Here is a 25,416-nt window from a genome sequence, read left to right as displayed (position 1 = left end):
TCATTTAGAATTCTACTGCTTAAGATAACTTTTTATATCGCAGTTCGTCAGTGGAAAAACTGAACTCAAGCAACATTTCAGCCACACTGGAGCTTTTTCAGCTGCTGCTTTAAGACCAGCCAATATGCTGTTGAAACCAGATTAAATGACAATATTTAGCAACTTACTACCCGTGTTATAAGTTGACCACAGAGCTCCTCGTGCCAAAAAACAAGTCAACTCTACATCCTGATTCTCTCCCAGATGAAAGACATTTTACAATTGGTCAGAAACGCCCAACGGAAACTTAGTAAAAAAATAAAATAAAAGTTTTACGAGAACGAATCTTCACAAGTGGCCTTTTTTATTTTTAGAGGCACCACTCAGCAAACATGTCTGCAGCCTATTTCAGACTTGTGAACATTGTACTCTCTCCTAATGACTTCCATTATCCAGAGGAGCAGATTAGGAAGGTTATTTTGCACACTTCCGCTTCAGAAGTCGTCGGCCCTGCGGCGGAGGACGTCTCCCTTTGTGTTGGTAAATTATGCTAAAGCTCACGCTGCTGCCGTGATGGCTCAGCTTTTCACAGAAAGCCCGCTTGGTTCCTGTTGTTCTGCATTTGTTGTGTGATTCAAATCAACTTCCCCATGTTTCCAGGGAGAAACTTGGAAGTAAAGCAGTTTTTGTTTCATGTTGCATTGATGAGTCACAGCTTTAAATGAAGTGGTGTAGCTTCAGCAGTGACATTACCATAGTGTTGTTTTTTTTTTCTTCTTTTTTTTCTTTTTCACATTTTTTTATTAGGGGAACCAATGCTGTCAGTAAAAGACCCAGGTGGGAGCCATGATTTGCAACCAGGTGTAAATATGTTGCGTTTAAATATATATATATGGGTCAGCTTCCACGCTCTTCCTATCAGGAAGTCTGAAGTCTGGCCCCTGCAGCTCCAGCTCCAATTTTCCGCTTGTGTTGCTTCTTATATCAACAACGCGCCACATGTGAGACGTCACAGCTGCAGAAAGCCAGCACACTTTGTTGCGCTCCGTATGTGTGTGTGTGAGTGTGTGTGCAGTGAAAGGAGTCATACATGAGCAATTAGCTGGAGTAAAGTCTGGTTAAAGCAGGGCTGCTGTTTATGACCATGAGTGTATTTATGTGTTTGCGAGTATAAATACGTATGTGTGTGTGCGCGCCCATATGTCTGTGACACTGCGGCTCTACCTGACGTTGATGTGGTCACAACAAAGTGAGTGTTTGACTTTTAGCAGCAACACCAAACTGCTGCCCTTGAGGAAGAGCATTTGGTTGTGGCCAGGTTGACTCAGCCCCGTTTGTAATTACAGGAAGGGCAGCCAGACGTCTTTATGCCGATTCAAACGGCTCTAATAACACCGGTTAGACCGAAGCTAATGAACCGCAGTCTCATTTTGTTTTAAAAATGATGCCGTTAGTTTCCTTTGGGAAGGATTCTGTTGTGCCACCGTCTCACCGTTATGCCGGATTATACTGTTGGCACCGGCCGCACAGATGGCACAATTACGCTGCAAGTCTCAGGCCAAGTTGTTTGTGTAAAGGACGGTTTGAGAAGAGGTGCTGGAGACCGATGAGCCGCGATGCCGCGCTGCAGTTCGTCTGTGTCGACGCCTCATTTCCAGGATTTAGTGGGGACGCTGTAATGTCAAGTGCTGCAGTGGAGAAAAGAAAAAAAAAACTGTGGAGCAGTGGGACTTTGTTTGAATGGTTGCGTGAGATGAGATTGTAATGAGAAAAGAAATGAAACGGTTTTTGGTCATAAGATTTTGTTGTGTTAGAACAACAATCACTTTCAAGCATGTTGTTCTGTAAGATAGACTATAAAGTTTACATCTATTGTTTTACATCAACTTCTTTATACAGCATGAGCTGTAAAAAAAAATTATTAAATTCTTCCAGTGATAATTGTACATTGAAACTCTTCTGTAGTTCAGATACCTGCGTACAAACAAGGCATGCAAGGAGCTCTCTTTTTTGGTGCACATCCATCAAACTAATGCTGCACTTCACTTGTGCAAAAAAACCTTTTTAATTCAGAATTAAATTAAGACACTTGAGGTTGGGTTTCTGAGAGGAAGCAGATCCTGCGAGGTCATGATGAGCCGTGGTATTTTCTCAGACTGACGGGATCACAGTGTCTCTGGTAGATGATATCAAATTGGCCTGAGTTTGGCTAGCGCCGGCGATGGCCAAATGGTTGAGTTGAACTATTTTAAAACGGCAGTCTGCTGGAGCTCGGCTGGGGGGGGGGTGGGGGCTCTGGCTGGTGGCTGGCAGCTACTGATGAATTAAACATTTAGCATTTAGTTTGTGGTTCTGACTCACCAGAGGGCAAACAAACATTGTGCTGAAAAATGTCCTACCCCCTCCCTTTTTAATTTTTTTTTCCTCAATCATTATAAATGCCTTACCTGTGTTACATTAGCACAATCTGCAGCAGCTTTTCTGCATGCAGTAGAATGGTCTAGCAGAACCTTACAGTTTTTATGGGTTTTGCAGTATTAACAGTAACTCCTAAAACGTCATATTAGTGTGAACAACGTCTAAAGACAGTGGAACTCAAGCCTACCAGTAGTTTGCAGATTTGATCATTATTCAGAACTGAGAATTTTATTTGTGTTTGAATAAATTTTTCCCAATTGTCATACAATAGAAGTTTCACATTTTAAATAGTAGGGACAGAGTGTGTTGTCAACGCACTTCAGTGTTGAAGATTTGTTGTAGTTACACCAGCTAAAAGTTTCCCTTTTGTTTCCATGTTCAGGATCTCAGCCGCTGTAGAAATGGATCTTGTTTCTGTGTTTTTTCAGTACCAGTCGGATCAGGCCACTAAAAGGCCTAAGGTCGCTCCAGTAGGCAGTTAATTATCACTGTATGCTTTTAGGAGGAAGGCACCATAACCCAAAAAAAATCCCCTAAATGCTTGTATTTCTGACAGGATGCACTCTTTTGCCTGGCTTTCCTCCCATTATATGGTGGCTGTGAGTGATCAGGTCGACTCTGAGGTTGACCTGATCACATTCCTGATTAGCGCCGAGCCAAGCCTGGGCAAGCAGACCCTGGAAAAACTCCGCCAGCGTGACGTCAGTATCTCTCCTGTGTGCTGTCAAGTGGCGACCCGGGTCAGCGCTGCCGCGAGCATCTCCCCGTGCTACGGCAGAGCTGTTTTCCTGGAAGTGTGTGTGCACGGTGGCTTCACTGACCCGTGCCGAGCTTCAGAGCGGAGACAACAGGTCGCTCGAAGCCGGGACATGGTGGCCAAACAAACTACAAGGCAGTCGCTCCAAAAAGAGCAAGTAAACATACAAGCTTCATTTACATTTCTAAAATAAAGACTCCATTTATAAAACAGCTCATGCTAAAAAAAACAAAACAAAAGAATTTCTTCCAGAATCCAAAATGCAATTCTACATCAGAGAAGAAAAGGCTCTGCAGTGTATTGTAAATAGTTTTTTTTTTTTTTTTCTTGTGTCTTTGGGAAAACTGTTCAAAAAGAACCTGTTGTGGCGGTTGAAGAGTTGAATGACGTCATCTCACGTTAAATTCCCTCCTCTTCCCTTCCGGTAAAACAATGTCAGCTGGTGAGTCATCCTGCTCTTGAGGGGCTTCATGAGCCTTCACCCAATGGAAATGCAAATGCGGCGTCTTCAGAGACCGGCTCGAACCGGCGCGGCTGTGTGTCACACCCTTGGTGCTGCCCGAACTGTTGCTCAGGTCTTACCCCCCCACCGCCACCTACCCACCCCACCTTAATGAATCAGCAGCTCCAGGAGAGACACTGAAAGCTGGCGGGAGCCGCCTTCGCCCCAGACCCTTCCAACAGACTTTTTAACCCTTTAGCTTTGAAAGAGCTCTCCTACAGGAGGCGTTTACGTACTACGGTGGCCTGCAGGCACACAGCCTGAAGATATGAGTGAGTGCGGGTGCGGGTGTCGTGTTTTAATTACCACAGTTAAGGGGAAAATCCATTTTAACTTTTTCAATATCTGACTCGGTAAATAATTCAATTACTATCTAAAATCGATTAATTGCGCAGCTCTAATATGGATCAACAGGTCTTGCCAGTTCAGAGCTACTTTTGCTGAATTTTCAGAACGATAAACTCACTTCGTGGAATCTGTTGTTTCTGTTTATGACGATGTGACGATATGATTGAGCTGGTTTGATAGTCACTGGTTCTGCTGTTTATATAGCTGTCAAAATGCGTTCAAATCGTTGGCAACCCTGGAAGATGGGCGGGTTTCCTGGTGAGTGTCAAAACCATCCTCTACAGCTGAATCGTGCTGATTGTGTGTTAATCGTCTCTTGTTTTGGCACAACACACACCCTGGCATTCACAGGTAAATTCACAGTCAAGCGAAGGGATTGAACTCTCCGTGTTTTACTGACAGTTTAAAGCTTCGCGGTCTTTTGAAGTGGGAGTTTCTTCCTCTGTCTAAGCTTGTGGGATGTCTGGTGGAGTGACACTGTGCAGCCGCAGTACCTGAGCAATAACTTTCCATTTAATTTCACTGTAAGGAATTCGGCTGTGGAGCTGTCAGAAAGCAGACACACCAGTTGAGCTCTGACAAACCCCAGCCTCGCGCTCTGTGCACTGTCATCTGTAAAGTGCCGACAGTACCACTTTTTGGTCCAAGAATGTGCTCATCTTACGCCGTCTCGTGTCCGTGGAGCTGTTGGATCCGTATCTCTTTAAGTGTTTGCGATTGAGCGACTGCGCACGGGGTCTGTGACAGCTGACCCCCAGCGGGGCGAATGAAAAGAGCGAGCCGCTGAAGTGGAACCGGCGACTCGCTTCACCGAGCAGATAAGGAAGAGTCCTGCAGGAGGACAGATATCTGCTGAGCACCTGACAGGATACAGAGCTTCCGGCCGCACTCCTCTTCTGTCACACGCACAGGAGAATCTCACTTCTCATAAACTTGTCGTTTGATCGGCCAATATTTATCAGAATTGAGCTGAAAGAAACCTAATAAATGAGGTAATAAATAGACTTGTTGTATTATAATATATGGTCGTTTACACCCTTTATCCTGTTTGAAGTGACAGTTTGAGCGGGCGTGTGTGTGTGCTGTGGTGGTCATCCAGAGAAGGGATAGAAGAGCTCCCTGCTGAGGTGGCTCTCGGTTTGTTTTTTTTTTTTTTGCCATCATTTGGAGTTGCTCTTCAGCAGACTTGTAGACCTGCCGCCTACACACTATAAAAGGGTAAGTTGAAAGATTACAGGAGTGTTCCTGTACGGCTCTGTGCAGTGCTGCCCACATTGCCAGTGTCAGTGGTAAAGTAGTTACAACCAAGTCTCTGTTAGAGGGGAAAAGGCCCTCTGAATGCCGCCTGTTTTTACAGCGTGATCTAACGTGGAAGAGTGCTTGGAGGTAGTCAGGCAGGCAGGTTCTGCTCGTGCAATTACAGTCACCTACAGTGGGTGGCAACATCTATTAATTTACAATCAAACGGTAGCATTGGCATGCACTTGAAGCGAAGTGCGGCTCTCACTGGCACTGCATTGCACTTTCACTGGAAAGTCTCAGCTAATTCATAAACCAGTTGTCAAATGATGCAAAATATTTTTTTTTTTTCACAGGAGACCACCTCAAGAGCCGCTGAGGGGAAACTCTGTCAACAGGCTACAAAACAGCACAGTTTGGTTTTGTGGTTGTTTGGACTTGTTGGTCCAGCCCAGACTTTCACTGCTTCTACTCCTGTTGACTTTGCACCTGCGTCTTTCAGACCACACTGCTCGACGCAAAATGCGAGGCTTTGTGAAGCTCTCAGGGTCATCGGGCTTCGTTTCTATTTATGTTCTCTCTGACTCAAAACCAGCGGACTTTTCAAAATACCTGTCCGCTGGTGTGAAAGCAGGAGTCGAACGAAGAGCGGTGCTGAAGCCAGCCTGTTCCGTTTTTTTTTTTTTTTTTTTTTTTACACCTTCTTGTAAAGTGTCAGTGTCTCACTGTGTGGTGCTTTCTGAGCTCATTCATGAGGGCTCTAAAATGTTTATTCAGGCAGACGCTGATCAAACGGCTGCCAATGGGTGTATTTTTACTGGGCTGGCGTAGTTTCAAATTAACTATGAAGTTGTTAGTGCGGAGGTTAATCCTTTTTTCTTTACACTGCTCCATATTTGTGGCCCTGACCACCTTTGAGCGTGTCTGCAGTCATCAGCTTTACGAGCAAAATAGAATTTTGTTTGTTGGAAAACCAAGTCAACAGCTTCGTTAAGATGCATCTGTTTTCTATACTGACTCAATCCGTCTTCACGTTGGAAGTCCTGGAGCCCGTCCCGGCCGTGACGGGGCAAAACACAGCACCTTGGACAGGTTGCATCATTATGAGCCCAGCAGAGGACTGCAGCCGCTCTCACGCGGGATTAGTGTGAAGGGGTCAGCTGACCTGGCTATCTTCCCGAGTTGTTATCAAGTCAGACTCTGATCAGCAGCTGTAGGAACGGCGGACGCGCTCTCACTCACGTCGTCGAAATGTCACAACGCAACTGCTGTCGATGGAAACGGCAACTACCAAGGAGGTAATAGATTAAAAAAATCTAGCAAAGCGGGCCCGAACTGGCAGGACTTTTTAGCACCCGTTCCCAGGTCAGTGCAGTGGGCCAATTTCAGCGTGTTTTTAAAAAGGTCTTTTTTGTCCAGAGTCCATGTTTTGACAAAAAGACGGTATGGCTCCAGCACGTGACCTGAAAGGACAGAGAATTACTTTCACAAGTGTCCTTGTGTCAAAAATACTCGAATCCAAAGCATCAACACATCGTATAAGTGTCAGTCTGAAAGACATATTTCTCCGAATTGAAAAGGGACCTTTACCTTCAGCTGCTCTTTAATGATCTCTGTGCAGCAGCGTAGAATTACTCTGAATACACACATCATACCAAAAACAAAAGGCTGCTTGTGGATTGGAAATGCAGAATATAAATCCATTTATTTATTTAATTTTTTATCACAAATTCCGAGAATTGGTGAGCTAAGAGAGTGTGAAGACTTTTTCCTCTGTGCTATTTTGAAATTATTTTAAATTCATCCATGTGTTCAGTTTTACTGGTTATGCCGGGTTTGGACGGCTATCAGCCGTCATTATCATCAACAGGCAGTTATGGCAATACAGCGGTCAATCAGTCGTTCTCGCTCTGGCCAACATGTTGTATAACATAGCAGTGGCTCATTCTCTGAAATGTCCTTTCACCAATTTATGCACAGGAATAGCTGTTGGATTTATTTTGAAATTCGAGGTTTATGCTTGGTTTGGTCCAGTCGCTGTGAAAAGCTTCATGTTGCTTTATATCATTCCCACCGTACAGGTTACAAAATAATCAAATAATGGTGGAAATTAATATTTAGTTGTCCTGTAAGCTCCGGTTTCTGTGAGGAAGCCCTGTGGCTTTTTTTTTTTCCTGGTTGCTGCCTCAACTTGTTCTGTGAATGAACATGTGGAATCTGCTGTATGAGCGTGTTTCACATCTATACTATTTAATATTGATCTTTCCTCAAGGTTGATTGTTTTACTGTACTTTATGGTAGGAGGGACGGACTTTCTTTTTTATGTTTTATGATTAAAATGCTGTAAAGCACATTGTCTTTTTATTGCCATTCTGAAAAGTGCTATACAAAAAGTTTGATTAGATTTTAACACTCTAAATTTCATACTTTCTTTTTGCAGAGACCTACAGCTAGCAGCTTTTTGATAGTTGATAAATCATGATTATTAATTGATTGTGAATTGCAGAATAAAGAAATTAAGCTTATTTAGCTATTGGCTCCCAAACATCAGCAGCTTGTTTTGTTTTATGTGATTATTTACTATTAAAAATCATAAATTAATATTTTGCTCAAATGTTCTTGGTGATATTCGTCTGTTACACATATAAAAAGTTAATAAATAAATTAAATCCCAACATAATTCAAGTCCAGTTTGTACTGCTTTTATACATTTTGGCTGTAGAATAAGAAGACCCATTTACAAGGGTCCAGTCCCGGCGTATCGTGGAGCTGTTTGAGCAGATGAAAACACACCGGGAGGCGCTGAAGACTGCTGTCAGCAAAGCTCAATATCAGAACCTGAAAAGTGGGAGAGAGACCTTTTTACACATGTCACAGATACTCTATAGTCTGCTTCAGCCGGGGCCCGTCTGTACGAGATTTGAACATGGATCGCTTTCCTGTTACTCCGATTGTTTTCAATTAGATTGGGGGTAAAAACCAGCTATGTGAACTGGGTGATAATACATTTTCTCCTAAATCTGTGGCTGATTTGTCAGTGTTAAAGTATTGATAAAACCAATATTGTAGCTGCTGATAGAGCATCTAAAATTATAATCCCAATTCCTGTTTATTACCCTAATATTGGTATCGTCTACTCCCACCATCACTAACCATTGTTGAGCAGGTGGCTGTGTTTGTGGTTGGTTTGAATAAAGCAGTGCAATTTTTTATTATTTTTTTTAAGATATAGTATATTTACTGTGACCTAACAATATTAATCAAGCTGCAGACACCAACATCTTTGTTCAAGCATAACACGCACAATTTTTTTTCTGTTGATACATTATCTGCCACCATGAAAGCCAAAAAACACAGTTTTCCACTATTAATATGAGACACGTGAAAACAGAAGGAACGCGCCGTGGAATGATTGAGAGCCTTGTCCTGGCCTTTACTCAAATGGGTTCACAGCAGGAATCTCAGTTGCTGAAACTGTAAAGGAGACTGTAAGGCTGGTCTTGTCTTGTTGGCTGCTTCAAAGGTAAACCGTAAATTCAACTGAGTGATAAGAAAGGCACCATTTGATCAGGACGGCACCATTTGCAGGCCATAAAGTTGGCTCTGCTCCTCTTCTCCTGTCTGACCTCTCTCTGTCACCCACAGCAACGGACGTCATTAAAACACAGATCCCACGCTGAACCGTTTAAAAACTCGGGGCTTTCTAAAAGGTTTTTTTTCTACAGCCGCTTACATGACGCGACTTGATGAATGAGCTAATTGAAAGAAATGACCTGAATAAGAGAGGAGGCTGAATCACTGAGGGACAGCATCACCTCACATGTGGATCTGTTGAGTTGAAAGAGCCACCGTCTTTCATCCGTTAGCTTGCGCCACCCATTTGGTGTCCCTGAAAGCTCCGGGCCAGCGGCGGTGATGAACGAGCTGCGTCTCTGTTTTTATTGAAATGTGAAAGTCAGTTAGTCCCCCAGACACTCGCTCACTCATCTCGCAGCATGCGCACTTTATTAGGGGGTCCGGACCCCCCACGTGTCATGAAAATGGGTGCTATCTGTCTTGCATTAATGCACACGCACACACACACACACACACTTTTAATTTTCTCACTCAAGCACACGAGCGTGCCTTGCTCATTTGGGCTGCCTTCTGCCTGCGGTGACGCCGTCGAGCCTCCGTCTTTAATGTTTTTACACAGGCAGCGAGTCACTCTGTCTGCAGGCTGGAAGATCCAACTTTAATGCAATAGAGGAATTAAGGCTGCGGTGACGCTGCCAATGAGGAAAAGCTGACTAACGCGGCGCAGCCAGACGTCGTATGTGTAGAAAGTCCCGCGCGGGCTGTTCAACATTTTAAAGATTTCACAAACACACTCATCCAGAGAGAATCACTGTCCCTGTGATCGTACTACAAGCCACACGCAGCGGAGAAACAACATGAGAGGAGCTCGAAGCAGTGCAGGTCAGAACTACAGTGATCTGTTAGTAATTATCAGTCTTCACGTTCAAGATGGAAGGAAAACTGATGCAACCTCTTTTTTTTTTTTTTTTTTTTTTTTTTTTTGCTTGCTGTGACGACTGAAACTCTTCAGACATGGCAGATGTTTGTAATTGGGTTCCTTTAATCAAATAAAAGCAACATAAACTACACTTGGGCTTTGTATGGAACAAGTATTTCATGGTTTTTATGTCATTATCCTCGATTTGAAGGTTGAACGTGTTAGGCGACTCCTGACAAATTTTCCGAGTTTGGATCAGAGCAAGTTGCCCTCTGAGTAATAAAGCTGTAGAGTCCCGCTCTTGAGGAGTCTAATCTGAGAAGCTTAAGCATATATCTTGAATTTCAAATGTTTGTCATGGTTGAGACAGGGATGATGGGGAAATCTGTTTTTAATGTGGAACTTTTTCCTATTTACATGGAGATGGAGTCAGAACGTTGTCTAAATGTTCCGCCTTTGGAGCAGATTTCAAGAAGTTGCATCCTCAGTGACTTTAAGCGCCGTTTTCGTGTAAACAGACACCCAAAACGCAACCAAAGTTTCTATTATCACTAAAAAAGCGTTGTGGAAACGGCACCTTGGTTGTTGGTCTGGTGTGAAAACTGGCAGCATGCGGTGCAAATTGCCGTGACTTGCTGTGTTGACCCATATAAACCCAAACGACAGTAGTATTTGCATTTTAACCAGCAGGCGGCGTGCTGCATGCCGCCTTCATTCGAATGTGCAGTGCACCAACCAACATCCAAACATTTCTTAAGCATGATTATATCTAATGCGGAGATTCATGCAAGTTGCTTTCATAGGCTAAAATAGTCAAACATACTTGGAAAAATGTTTTTTTTTTTGTGTGTGTGTGAAGTTGTTTAGATGTAACCTGGTCCATTTGGTAGCTCAGCCGTTATTTCTCAGGTTCACAAAGAGGTTCCTTGTCTTGATTTAAATTAAAAGAATGAAGACAGTGCAGCAGCATTCACTTTGTTAAAAAATCCAGTGAGCCTGCTCCATCTTGACTGAAACGTCACTGTGTCAGAGCTGCTATCAGGCCGGAGGATGCAGACGTCTTCACGCGTTTGATTCCCTGGAGGATTCTGATGGTCGTGTTTTACTGTCAAATCAACTGCACTGACTGGGTGGTTGATTACAGACAAGCCAGACCTGCCAAATGTGAACGCTCCCAAATAGTATTTCTTGGAACACATTGTGGAAGTTTTAAGAATACACAAACCACCTGATCCAACTAGTTGTACAATTGACTATTTGTCTGTTATTTCATCTCAGCTGCCGAGTCTGTTTTTTTTTTTTTTTAAATTCCCTCACGCTGTCTGTGATTCAAATATATGTTGGACATCGAGACTCCAGTGTATGAAAAATGGAACCAGTTTGAATCCATTGACCAGGTTAATATCTGTGTAGCTGAACCACAGGCATCTGATTCAGTGTAGCGAGTCGCTGCTCTTTTTTTGTCATCCTGTTTCACCACATTGTGTTTCAGCTCTGTCTGCTCTGTGCACAGCAGCTACTGTGTGTCAGCCCTTCCTGAACAAGGTTTTCCTCCCATGCTGCTCGTGAAGTTTCTCGCTGATTTCCTTTGAAAGTTTTTTTTTGAGTTCTGATAAGTAGCTGTCGAGGACACGAGTGAACCCTTGAGAATGAGTTTTTAAACTGTATTGTGGGTCTTCATGTCTCCATGTGAGCTCAGCGTTATTCCAGTGAGGATCAATAAAGTAAACATTATTTCAATGGATTTTAAATGCTGATGCAGAATGTAGTGAACTGTGATTTTTTTTTTTTTTGTCCTCCACATTTCTGTCCTATCAGAGTCACATCTGTGAAGTGAATCTCCAGCATTGTTGTAATCAACTGTGGAGCCTCTTTGTCTGTGTGGAAAGACGCTGAAAGGAAAACAGCATGATGGGAAAGAAGGGGGTTGGGGCGGCGAAAGGAGGAGTTGAAATTTGATTGGCATGGACCACAAGCATGAGTCACCTATCCAGCTCCCTGGATCTGGAGCTGCAGGCCTATTCTGGGCTGCGGTGTGTGTCCCAATCAAATAGCTAAAGTCGCCAAATTTGCCTGGTTGCCTCAGCCTGCGAGTGTGTGTTGGAGGAAAATGAAAGTAGTCTGGCAACCAAACCACAGCACAGAAGCCAGATTCAAAGTCAAGATATTTATCTTCTCTCCCTCTCCAGCAGTAACACCCCCAGCCTGCCGATCACTCCAGCGCCCCCCATCAGGAGCTGAAAGTCGTGTTCACGGCTGACTTTTCACCAATCGTCTGTGGACAGTTTAGTAGCCAGTGAAGTTTGTCGGTGGATTTTCTGGGTTTTGCCCTTATTCAAAGTGATGAAAGTACAAGACGAGTCATTTGAATATCTTCATGTAAATGCTTTTGAATGACTGTAAAATGACAAACTTGCTTAAACTGGTCGTGTATTCTCTGCGGAGAGGTTCATGCTGAATGTCCTTCAGCAGCCAGGAGTTAATCTCATGCCGGAAGCCACATTGATGATTTGTCAATAGCCTAGCCTCAACCAGTGAACATCTATCATCTACTTCTGTTCTAGAACTGGACATGGAGACACCAAACAGACAGAAATCATGGATTGTTTATATGTCCTTGAGCTGACTCAGGTTTCCTCATTTCTTCTACAAACAGATATCTAGTCCCTTTCTCTGACTTTATCGATGTAAAGTCATTATGTGATATTTGCGGATGCTTTTCAAGATGTTAACTCGCTGAAGGTATAGCAGTGTGTCAGTCTAATTACTCTCTACCGATTGATGATCGTTTTGACTTTGTCAGTGAAAAACAAAATCCAGCAGTGGGATCAGCTGGAAAACCCGACCCTGAAGGCTACATTTCCGCTCTCCACATTTCCATCTTTCCGGGGGCTTTTGCATTTTGTTCGATGACTTAATGGAATTCTTCTGAGTGAATTTTATTAAAAATGTGCTTGTTTGATCAATTTTGCCAGCCGACTGCTCAGTTTCATGTTAATCAGCATTAGTCGTTGTTTGCATTCGTCGCCTCCACTCGGCGTATTCTCATCAAATCAGTTTGAATGTTGATTTATTGTGTCCATACATGCAGAAGGACACAGCCTGCTCCTCTGTGGTACAATGCAGACACTAATGTGACACCAAACTGGGTGATAACTGAAGGTGGAGGCAGACGTGCTGCGTGAGACAGCCAGGTAGCCGGAGGCTCAGCTGAATGGTTTACAGGGTTATCATTTTCTGGAAGGGAAACAAGCTGAGACGAGTTTGAGCGCACGTGTGCGTGCCTGTATGTGTCGTCCCCTCCCGCTGGGAAAGTAGGTCTGAAACTGATAAGTGTCCAACCTTGTCTGAGACGCTGCAGATTAGGAGACAGAAGTTTGAGCTCTGAGATCATCTCTGATGTGATTGTTTAGGATTTTGTTCCTCATTAACGCTCCAGTAACAGTCCTTTCCTCTGAAGAAGGCCGGCTTTCATGCTGTTAATCTGTTCTGCCTTTTCTGTCTTCCCATCTGGGCTGACGGTGCTTAAGGAGATTTCTTATGGAAGATTGAAAGGCGCGGAAGATATTGGCAAGTGACCGCAGTAACGTCATTTCGATGTCTTGGAATTAGACGGATAGCCCTGAAAAGCCTGCTTTATATGATAGGAGCTTCCCTTTATATCGGAGTGTAATGACAGACGCTTGAATGCATTCACACACACACACACGCCCAGTCTTGTATTTCTATCCTTGTGGGGACCGTCCATTGACTCCCATTCATGTCTAGCCCCTAACCCTGACCCTTACCCTAACCCACACCACAACAAAGCCTAACCCTAAAGAAATGTTTTTGCACTTTTACTTTTTTCAGTAACAACAACATGGTCAAGAAAACACTGTTTCTCCTACTTAGGACCGGAAAAAGGTCCCCACAAGGCACGTCGTTCCACGTTTTGCTATCCTTGTGGGGACATTTGGCCCCGACAAGGATAGAAATACAAGAACGCACACACACACACACACACACACACACACACACCATCCCGGGGCCTTTTCAGTCTCAGCCTTGGCTGCCTCCGAGCTGCTTCGAACTACTCCAGGCCGTGACGTGTTTCTCTCTGGTCCATCAAATCACATTTCAGAGCAGTTTACGTGCCTCAGTTGCTGTTAAATGGTTTATACCGCTGAATTGGAACTTTGATCACTGTGGTTGATGCAAAAATGTGATTCTCGGTACCAGAAGACCAAATTGTGACCAAGCACACCGACCACCGGTGTTATGCAACATTAATAAAGTTATTTTAAGTAATTTCAAATTATACTTGGTTCACATGTGCTGAGTTTCTTCAATATGGGTCGTGGGGACTCGGGCCACCAGGTCGTGATGTCTGGGTCATATTTTTATGGCGCCGTGTCAAACGGTCAGACAGCGACTTTGTTCTTCTGCAGAGCCGAGCAGCGCAGCTGTCTGGTTCGTCCCAAACGGCGAGTCCGTGTTTGGTTTGGATCGCCCGCAGTCTACGGGAAGCATCATTCACAGCACGGCTCTCTGAAAGCAGCAGCCCCGAGCGCAGGGACGGAAAGTGACCGCAGGAGAACCTGTGGGCTGATTTAAGCTAAGCAGCGCCACCACTTCGGTGGCTACTTAAAGCCCCAGCGGTGTTACCAAATCTGCCAGCAAACCCAGCACAAGTCATCATTATCCGAACAAATTTTCTCTTTTCAGCTCAGCTTGTAGAAGATGTTATTTTGAGACTGCAGCCTTTAGCATGATTCCAGGAATCAGATGTGTGGGTACTGTGCTGGTAAATGAAAATATTTTATCTTGATCTAATTTTTTACAGATGTGTATGTGCACTTTTTTTTTTTTTTAACATATCCAGCTCAGTTCCTTCATTATGCACTAACACACACTTTCTGACTATTCTAGTTCTCTAATCTGGCTTTTATTCCTTTATAAAGCTAACATGGCATGCTTATTAATAATGCTTAAAAATGGATGTAGTCAGTTGTGTTTTCTTTTTACTGGGCCTGGTGTTCAGTGGCTTTTTTTCCTGAATTTGGTTTTAGTCATTGTGAGGTGACTTACTCACATGGATATCTAGGTTTGACAGATGTTTAGCCTCTGTTTCTGTCGCTCATATTTTTTTGTTTCAATACCTTTTTCTGACTATATATATATATATATCTTTTCAGATATATTCAGATATATACTGTACCCCAGTACATAGATGACATTACGTTTTCTGTGCTTCTCACAGCTTTAGGCTCCTCTTCTCTCTGACCCTCCTATCCTCTCTGTATCTGTCTGCCTGTCTCTAATGAACAGATCATGTGAGCGCTGAGGTGAAAGTTCACGCCGTGCACCTGCAGATGGTCATCCTCTGCTCTCTTTGATCTCCACTTGCTTGTGTTTCTCCTTCTTCTTCTCTCACCTCTTTACGTTTTCCACCTGATTTCCTCCCCGCTCTGTTTCTCTCTCCAGCTCCTCCCTGGCTTTAAGCCTCTGGCTCCAAGAATTCAAACTTCATACTTTCAGGGTAATTATGAGATCAGCTCGGCGAGGAGCAGAGAGTGTTTAAGCGGTAGTTTCAGGCTCAGGACTCCTCATTAAAGAGGCAGTGGATTGTCTGTTGTGTTGCAGAGAGGTAGTTAACTTCCTAAGGCAAAGATGGAAACCCAGACAATTTAAGTGTGTCATTAATCATCTCGGTATATTTAAGACAGCAGGAGCTTATATCCAGAGACCATAATGTATTTTGGTTTAGTTTGAGCTCTTTTTTTTTTTGAAGATTTGTTTTTGTTTTCCCCTGAAAGATGACTCAGCACATGCCAGCGCCGTTTACGCCCAGCAGAGATTCCCCGTTTCCTGCTTTCACCCATTTATTTCCTGCCTTTCTGTGTTGTCCTGATCCCACTCCTGATAAACCCCATCCAGATTTCAGCAGTCAGCCGGCCCCCCCGGTCATTTAAACTGTACTCCACGGCGCTCTGCGTGCCCCTGAATCATTACCCTGCAGACAGACACAGGCCGACCTTTCCAGCGGCTAATTTTAGACGCACCGAAGAATAGGAGGAAGGGAGGGAAAAATAAACGGGGGGATAGATGGATAGATGGAGCAACATGTTAAAGAAACTTGCCGGAGAGAAAGAGGCACAGCGGAGGAGAGCGTTTGTGTTTGCTCCCAGCAGCCACAGGCCTTTTGGACAATACCTCAATGATGGCTATCAGGCATTATGAGCACCACTCAAACTGTGGTGACGTCAGCGTCCCGGAGAAAAGCAGCGCTGCGTGTTAAACTGGCTCCCCCACTGCTCCGCAGACGGCGTGTTTCTCTTGGAAAGCAGAACGCAGGTGGCTCGGGACTGCGGCCTAATAGTAAATGAGTCGTTCTGCCCTGTACTCGGCTATATATAGACTCCAGCGAGCCCTGAAATGTTGTTTCACCTCCGGCTGACAATCAGAAATTCTTCCTGTCTGGAGCGGAGTTCGCCAGACGTTACAAAAGCTCTCGGTTTTGACCAATTCGTGGCTGTGCGTCCACCAAATCCAGAGCCGCTGTAAAGGATGTGCTATAATGTCGCTGCCCAGATGGTCTCGTTTCAGGGACCTGTGCTGTGATTTCTGGAACCAACACGCCAGTTTGGCGTGTTGGTGTTGCTTTAAAAGCTTTCCAATCACCTTTTTTTTTTTTTTTTGAAAGGTTGTCTGGAAGATTGCCGATTTACAATCCATTTACACCTCTGTAAAACTTTCTACGCAGCTCAAGTGTGGGGGAAAAAAAGCTCTTACACTGCTAGTAAAAAGCACACTAAGGGCCGAAATTTCCGTAAATTCGTTCACATCCACGCCGAATACGAGGAGCAAAGACCAGGGGTGAAAAGTACAGGAGGAAAGTACCTTCAGCGACTTCACTCAAGTACAGTTCTTCTGCTTCTCAAGTGTTTCTTTCCTGCTCTTTACTACTCGTCATACCTTCATTGCGTCTGTAACTTCACCGTATGGTAAAGTTTTGTGTCAAAAGAAAAGAGAAACATCAAGTATTAATCTCATAAACGGTTTATCAGGTTTGTAGCACTAATTCATTGTGATTATTCCAATTATGGCATTGACTGTAGGAAGCGTTGGTTTGATGTTCCTCTCAAAGCTACAGCGGCCAAACAGCTGTAGGCGTCCCATAGTGCCATTTGTTTCCTCTGTGCCGTCGCTGCCGTCCTCCCACTGTCTCAGCCTTCTGTTTTTGCTCGCATTACACGAACCAGCAGCTGTAACAGATGCAAGACGGAGGTCCAGTTGGAGCTGCATCTGTCTGAGCGCCGCGCCATCAGCCGTGCCGTCTGCACCTCCCTCTCCACGTCACCTCTGAATCTGTTCAGAGCCACGCTTCCAAGATTCATGACGAAACCAGCCAGTAGTCATAGGTCTGCCGCACTTTAAGTGCCAGTTGATGTATGTGATGGCGAAACGTGCGTCTGCCGTCAGAACAGAGCAGCGCGTCCTTCCTGTTGTAAATACAGTGTGACAGAGCGGCCGGCGCTGCGGAGACGGATCACACCTTCGCACTGAGACTCTCTGGACATCAGCCCAAACTCTAAACTCTTTTGGCAAGTTTCTGTAATTGAATCATATTTTGCCTTGTTTGTCGTGACTCGGCCATTTATTTTTAGCGCTAAAAGCTTTAGTTGCTAGGAGACTGCGTCTTAGGAGAGGCTGCATGAGGGAGGGACAGAATGAAAGAGAAAATAAAGAGAGAAAAAAAAAAGACGGTAGCGGTGTTGAGGGGGAGAAAGGCGGAATCTGTGAAAGCTGAACGACAAACGAGCGAGCTATGAGTCAGCAGGGACATCTGCAGCGCACACACTCACACACACACACACACACACACACACACATGCAGTGGGCATGGTTGCTATTCCTGTGTTCTTTGTCTGTGTGCTCTGTGCACCCACGCATGAACCCACTTACCTCTCCCCACGAACCTGAGATGTGGGAGCTTGTGTGTGTGCGTGCGCGCGCACGCACACACACACGCACGCACACACAAGTGTGCATGTGTGTGAGATATTAGCTCGCCCACTTTGATTTAATTCACTCCTGCTGTGTGCTGCGTGCGTCAGCGTGTGTGCCACATGTGTGTTTTTCTATCAGTGTACCCCATTATGCAGCAGTGGGCTGCGTCTGTGTCACAATGCCTAACCTGTCCTCAGCGACAAGAGCTTTATTGTCTGCTGTATGAATCATATGCCGCTCGTACCCCATTAGTAGTCTGCCTTAAAATGGCTATTAGTAACCATCACAGCCAGCTCGCCCGTCTTTTGGCTCTCTTTCCGGGCACCGTAGGAGATCAGATAGCAGCATGTGGTTTATTAGTCATCAGGAGTGGCTCTGTTTTTCACAGTATTTTTTTTTTTTTTCTCCTCTCTTTCTTAAGTCTTTTGTATGATTTGTGTGAGTGTGAGCCCAGCTTGTGAAAGTTAAACAACCGCCACGTTTCCTGATTTGAAGTCAGTCATCGGACACTTCCCGTTTTTTGGAAATGAAGTTTAGAATTCCTATAAGCACTTAAAAAAAACAACAACTCAAAGACAAACACAAGCTGACTGGGATGCACAGTTACATCTGAAGATGTGGACATTTATTCAGAATAAATGATGGTAAAATATCAAGTGGATGTTCATTTAAACTATTAAACGTTCACCACTTGATAGCCAGCACTCCAAATACCACTCTTTTCATTGAGTCATTGTTTTATTAATGCATAAGGTTTCTTCACTGTCATGCGGCCGCCTGCCACTAGTCGGGGCTACAGAGTTCAAGCAGTAGTTCTGAAAAACATCGTTAAGTCTGAAACGTAAAATGTACAAAGCCGTTTGATGTGGTGGAATGTTTGTAACTCTTACCTCATTGTCAGAGCTCGTGATCAATAAGCTCCCTAAGTTATCGTAACTATCTGAATGCTCATCACAGTTATTTCTGGGGGAGCTAATCAGTAGCTCCATTCAGCACACACATCTCGCGCTTTTGGCTTTAGGTCAAGGAGTTCAAAATGAGAAAAAATGTCCAATTTCCCTTTGCGATTTCTTTTTTTAACTCATGAATTGAGCCCTTTGATACAGAAATAACTTCAGTAACCGCCTTTACCTCGTTGGACAAAGTGGATGATGGAATCAGTAGATTTAATTTAAGTTAGACACAAAAACAGCGCAGCGCTTCCCCCTCCAGTGGTTTTCCAAATCTGGGACGACACAGCGCAGCGTCTTCCCGTCCTAAAGGGGGAAGCAGATGGCAGTTCCTCAGCTGGTGTGTGTCTCAGTTATCGGAGGGGAGCTCGGGGGGCAGCATGCTGTGCGTTTCATAAACGTGTGTGATACGAGCTGGTTATCATTCACCAATGAAATCACTTCCCAGAACTTTTTGCTCTTGACCTTTTCTTGTAATGTGACAGACGGTGTTCCGTGAGCAGCAGGTTTTTACTCCCCGCTGGCTTTTTCTGTGGCTTCCTCTCCCTCTCTACATATCCAGTGTTGTCATGGCTTTTCGCTGACAGGCCAACATTTGTTGTGGTGAGACGTTTCCACTTTTACTTCCTCGCGCTCACAGCGACTTCTACTACTCCAGAGCTCGCACCACTACTTCCTCAACCTGATACGCTCTGATCTGCAGAGACACGGCCGCGCTTCACCCGCCTCGCCGAGCACTTTGGTTTCACTGCGTCCTACTTGTTGAGTTTTTCCATGACTCACTTTGACTTCATTTGCACCTGCTAATAAAATCTGTATCTGGTTAAGAGAGAACACACGCTAATTTCAAAGCAGCTCGTAAATCAGCGCAACATGGTGTTCGGGATTAGGCCTCACGCTGTTTGTGAATGCCGCGGCGATATTTGAGCTTTCCTTTGTCAGACGCAGCACGCGTGTGGGAAGGGGCTGTTATCGTCCACTCTGATCTCTGTCATCCACTCAGTATCGCCAAACCATTTTTACAACTTTTTGTTTCATCAGTCGTTGCACTTGTAACTGGTTTCATTGTGAAGGACTCGACACAAAGACTTTTAGAGCAAAATCCCACTGAAATACACCCTCGAACCATGATGACAAATGAATGTCAAGTACTGCGGATCAGTGGCGTTCGTCTTGTCAGTAAATGTATCGGACATCGTTTCAGCGAATGCCTTCAAAATCCGCTGCAAGCCAGTGGCAGGCCTAACATTTTCAGAAGAGCCATTAATGTGGCTTTATTGTAACTCTGGCCACACGGTTTACCAGCTGAGTCTGACAAGTTTATCTGAAAACCAACAAATTCTGTCAAGAAGACTAGTTTTCAACCAGCAGTGGATGAACTGGAACTGTTGCTTCTGGAAGCCACAGCTGGTCGTGGTTTACCTTCAGCTTTATCATTTTCAATAAACTGGTGCCTGCTTTGTTTACTTCGCTGTTTCCCAACATATTAGATGACTGAGCCCGTTTCCAGTCAGCCAGCCGTCCAAACAGAGAGAGCACGTGCTTCGTAAATGGAAAAAATCTTAATTGGTTTAATCATCTTCTGGGCACCGTGACTGGGATTTAGTCACCAGGTGTGTCCTCTTTTCTTCCTTTCACTACTTTTACAACCCCGTTGTTATGTTGTCTTATCTGTTTTTCATCTGGCATTGTGCTCTCTCCTCTGCGGTTGTTCTTTGCATGCTAGTGTCTGGGTGGTTTTTTTGTTTTTTGTTTTTTTAACGCTGCCCTACAGCGGTCTCCTATCAAATGTTGACAGGGCAATAAAAGATAAAACGATGAATATTTAGTGGTGCGGTCATCCGCTTTGTTGGCTGCACACATCAGATGGTGTGTTAAGATATGGATCTCATGCGGTGTGATGCAGCGACTTTGACATAATATGAGCGCAGTGGCGATGGAACCCTGGTCAATAGGCCAAATCACACCGCTGCCCGCGTCTGCAGCCTTGAACAAATCACTGTTAACAGTTGGCTGTCACTGCTGTATAGATATGACCGGCTTTGTAGACTGTGGGAAACTGATTGTAACCTTGGTATTTAGGATAGTGTTTCTTTATAGCCACACACACACACACACACACACACACACACACACTCACACTCACACTCACTCAAACATTAGCATAGTTATATTGTGCCCATATGTTTCCCACCCTCGGTTTTCTCAGCCCAAATGCCAAGACACATCTGGTCCTAATAAGGTGTGTGTATTTTGTGTGTGTATGTGTGTGTGTGTGTGTCACTATGCTGTTGCCGTTGAGCCTGGCCTTCTGCTGCAGTGGTGTTGAGTCTTTTACTGCCACCCACCGCTTTACAACACAAAGCCTATACTTTTAACTTTGGGATAATGGTGTTTGTGCGTGTGTGTGTGTGTGTGTGTGTGTGTGTGTTCTGATAGCAGTTATAAAACCATAGCTTTTATTTTGTCTGCACACATTTCAAGGCCTGTTAATCTGCTGAAACAGGGCTGATTTTCCAGCTTTCATGTTGATAGCAGGGACGTTTTGATATGGCTGCAGCCTGTGGGAACCGATTCAACCGCAAAGCTCATCAGCGGCTTTCAAACAGAAATATTTTAAGGATTTCATGTTTTGTCCTTTTTTTTTTTTTTTCTTTGGCTCGCAGTCATCTCATGTCTTTCATCCTTTCTGAGACGCTTCCATCTCAGTTTGTAGCTTCATCCTTTCTCATCATGATGAAGATGTAGAGACTTATTCATGGAATCGTTATCATCTTCAGCTGTAAACACAAACCCGGTACCTAGCGCCAAGTTCATCCTTGATGAACTGGTGACCTGTCCAGGATCACCACCCTGAGGCTACATGTGGACAAATGCTTTAAAACATGCATTTATGCAAGAACTCAACACCAAGCCTGAAGTCTTTCTGGTTCTCTGACTCGTCTTCTCTCCCCCCCTGCAGGGTTTGCCTTCCCGGAGTGGGCCTACAAGCCGGAGTCCAGCCCGGGCTCCAGGCAGATCCAGCTGTGGCACTTCATTCTGGAGCTGCTGAGGAAGGAGGAGTACCACGACGTGATCGCCTGGCAGGGGGACTACGGGGAGTTTGTCATCAAGGACCCGGACGAGGTGGCCCGTCTGTGGGGGGCCCGGAAATGCAAACCGCAGATGAACTACGACAAACTCAGCCGAGCGCTAAGGTGAGCCTGAAAGAGAGACAAAACCAAGCACGTCCATAAGATGCTGAAAAAGTGCAAATCAACTTGAAAAAAGGTTGAACTTGGAAAAGCACAACTTTCTGAAAACACTGTGGCTCTACACAAAAACTGCCCCGCTTTTAGCGTTTCTGCAGACATTTTCAAAACGTTGCTGTGTAAACGTGAAACTTCACTCATCTACAATATAAATATGTTGTCAGACAGAAATCACTGCAGACTCGGTGCACACTCATCTACACAGAACTGTTGTAAGTTTACATCAGTGGCTTCATCATGTGTTTATCAGCATCTCTGATCCTCCACTTCACCAAAGCTCAAGACATCAAGCAAGCTGTGGGTCCTTGGTTTAATTCCCTTCAGCCTCGGAAGGGTTAATGCCATGTAACCCTGTTCCCCTGTCAGTGTCGTAACTGAACATTTTCTGTCACTGATGTAGATGATTGAAAAAAACTGGAAGGCTGTTAAGGCCTCAGTATGCTCCCCCGTCGCCGCCACGGCGTTCCTACGCCGACAACCCTACGCCGCTACTGAACATATCTTGCTCCTGCGTCAAGGGAACGCCCTCCTCTGCCAAGCCGCTAGCAGTCACAACAACAATGCGGCTTCCGTAGCTCCGGCTTTACCTAGACATAGATCTATAGACATAGATTTCTAGACGTACGTATCTAGACACGCGTGCATTTACCGAACATATATCTGCATATATGACATATCTGGCGACACCGAGCTGTGGTGGAGGAGAGGCTGAGCAGACCGTGATGAAATATTGGTGAAACTAATGAGCTTTTGGACGATTAAAGCCGTTTTCGGAGCGGCTATACACATAGCCCCGTCTGCTAACAGTGCTAACACTGCTAACAGTATAGGGATGTGCGCCGCTCAATTTTGGATCTCAATTTCTCCCGAAGCACTGTTCGGATCAGAAAAGTTTTCCGGGTGAGTTCTACTTTATTCTATAAACAACGCGAAAGCGGACCAATCACAGCCCTCGACGTTCACGTCACCACGCGTCGAAACGACGCGAAGTCACAATTTTCGGGAGGCGCACGTCAAGCCCTGACGTAGCCCGACGTAGCCCGTCGTAGGGCTACGACGTCTACGTCGTAGGAACGACGTAGCGGCGACGGGGAAGTATACTGAGGCCTTTAGTCATTCTGACAGATCGTATAACTAAAGACAGATATTTTTTTTTTGTCTTACACAGTTACATTCATCACTGGTAGATCAACCCGTGCAGAGGAGGTACTGTTGAAAAGAAACAAATATGAAAATAGTAGCAAAGAACAGATCACATCAGTGCCATTTTATGTTGGAATATTTGCATACAAAATCAATTTTCCATGTTTAAAATAATACAGAGTTAACCAACAGATAAAACTTTAAAAAATCTGTTATTTGGAGAAAAAAAATCTAGAAGTAGGCATATGTACTTAGAAAACATACATAGTATCAATAGTATAAACAAACATAACATTATAATGGTAAATGTTTTTATTTGAGAGATTCGGTGAACATCGTCTTTAATAGAAGAAAAATGACTAAATGATCCCAATTTAATCCGAACCGGTTATTAAAGTGGGAAATCTGAAACACAAGTGGAGTCGTGTATAAATAAAACCCACAAAGACACAATATAAATGAGCACTGAGGTTTGGGGATTTCTGTTCTGTACAAAACTGACATCCCACTGACAAGCATGAGAATGAAAGTCTGCAGCCAACATTGTTCTGATTGACTATTTGTTTAGTTTATTTGGAGTGGATTCTGTGAATCTTTCATTGCATGAGTGTCTAAATCTTGTTTAATGTGTGATTATAGAAATATCAGCTATTTAGTTTAAGTCGGTCTTCATCAGCCTCGGGTGTGTGTGTGTGTGCGGTACATCTCATGCATCTCCACCTCAACCACTCAAAACTTTACACTGTATCACTTGAATGTTTGTCATGGTGAGATAATGTTTTATGATATGAGGTGTTATAAATTGATTTATGGTGCTACACCAATATAATAAGTCTTCCATGGACATTCTCAGTGGGATAATGGCGAACAGTCTGGTTCGTCTGTGTGTGTGTCAGTCTTCAGCTACAGGACTAAAAATCATCTTTCTTAACTGCACATGCACTTTGATGAACTCGGCACAGCACACAAGACTCATTTGAAAATAGATCCGGTTTGTTAGCGGTGAGATAACAGTGCATCAGACCACAGGGTTAAGAATAACACAGAGTCTGTTCGCTCACAGCAAGATCACAACATGCTTTCTCTCCAAATTCTCATCAGTCTGCTTCTCTGCTCCGTTTCCTCAGCACATTACTGGGTGTTAAAAACAAGCTAAAATAGCAAGCATGCAAGCTCCAGAACGAGAGGAACGCCAGGCACACATCCTATTTACTCGCCTCAACCCGTGCTGTTTTTCCGGCTCCTTCGCTCTTGTGCATCATGTTGAGTATGAAACTTCAGTGATGTAGGTCAAAGGGCAAAGCTGAGTCATGAGTTCAGAGCTTATGAAATGTACAAAGCTCACCACATTTGACCTGCTTGGACATCTTTTGATTCATGCTTCCTTACTGGATTAATCAGCCATCCTGCAGATTCTAGTTGGACGCGGACAAAGACCTGCAGATTAAATGATATTAGCGGTCTTGCTTTAATATTTCCATCCATATTCAACGTGCACCATGCTTCCAGGAATGAGTCGCACAGCACTAAACTGGAGTAGTTGCATTCATTTTAAAGGCATTTAGGCTAATTTCTCTCATTAGTATTGGTTATGTGCACTGCCAGTGAGCTTATTTGTTCTTGTTTTTTTCCTTTTCTTTCTAATTTTCATGATTAATTTGGAGTCATTTGCAATTGTTTAATATGTGAGTGTGTGACCAAAAAAAAACCAAAAAGGTGCTTTGTTGTTTGTGAATTGTGCACGCTGAAGCTCCAGGGTGACGGCCGATTTAGAAACGCACACCTTCACCCTCTGCGGAGCACATGTGGGATGCTGCAGGGTTTTATTTAGCTCCCAGTCTGTTCTCATCGCCGTGTACACAAACACACGAGCTCACGAGCATCCAGTCATCGCTGTCGCCTCCTGTGTGGTAGGCTGGTGTGGGTTAGAGTTTGCCATGGTGATGAGTAGTTACACTGCCTCATCACCACACACACACACACACACACACATACACACACACACACGCACACCACCTTGTTATCCGTCAGCCCTCCTCCAGCCCATCTGTCTTGTTTGTTAAACTTTTTTTTTTTTTTCCCAGCACAACCTCATGTGACTGAATATTTAAAGAGACAACCATTTCTGAGGAGCTCTGCAGCTTATCTGAACCCGCCTGGCTATTTAAGAGGCATTGTTTGTTTTTGTTTTTTTTCTAAGTAAATTTTTAATTGTATGTACTTCTAAAAATAGTGATATCTAAAAAGAGACGTGAAGCAAACGTGAGAATGGAGCAGATGGGCAGCGAGAGTCACAAGTCGTGGCCGCTGAGAGGGGAAATGAGTGAAGACAGACACCAGTC

General features: G+C 44.3%; 1 protein-coding gene across 2 annotated transcripts in view; it reads left to right on the top strand.

Annotated features, from left to right (window-relative positions):
• The window catches only part of erf (Ets2 repressor factor), a 43,436-nt gene that overhangs the window by 4,822 nt on the left and 13,198 nt on the right, over positions 1–25,416 (top strand). For both annotated transcript variants that reach the window (XM_030120339.1, XM_030120338.1), the window contains exon 2: positions 21,643–21,877. In XM_030120339.1, the coding sequence (XP_029976199.1) occupies positions 21,643–21,877 (235 nt within the window). The remainder of the gene's footprint in view (positions 1–21,642; positions 21,878–25,416) is intronic.

Source organism: Salarias fasciatus, chromosome 22 (genome assembly GCF_902148845.1).
Source record: "Salarias fasciatus chromosome 22, fSalaFa1.1, whole genome shotgun sequence".
In the NCBI taxonomy this organism is placed as follows: domain Eukaryota; kingdom Metazoa; phylum Chordata; class Actinopteri; order Blenniiformes; family Blenniidae; genus Salarias; species Salarias fasciatus.
The sequence above is the reverse complement of the archived record's forward strand: the minus strand, read 5'-3'. Positions and strand labels throughout refer to the sequence as shown.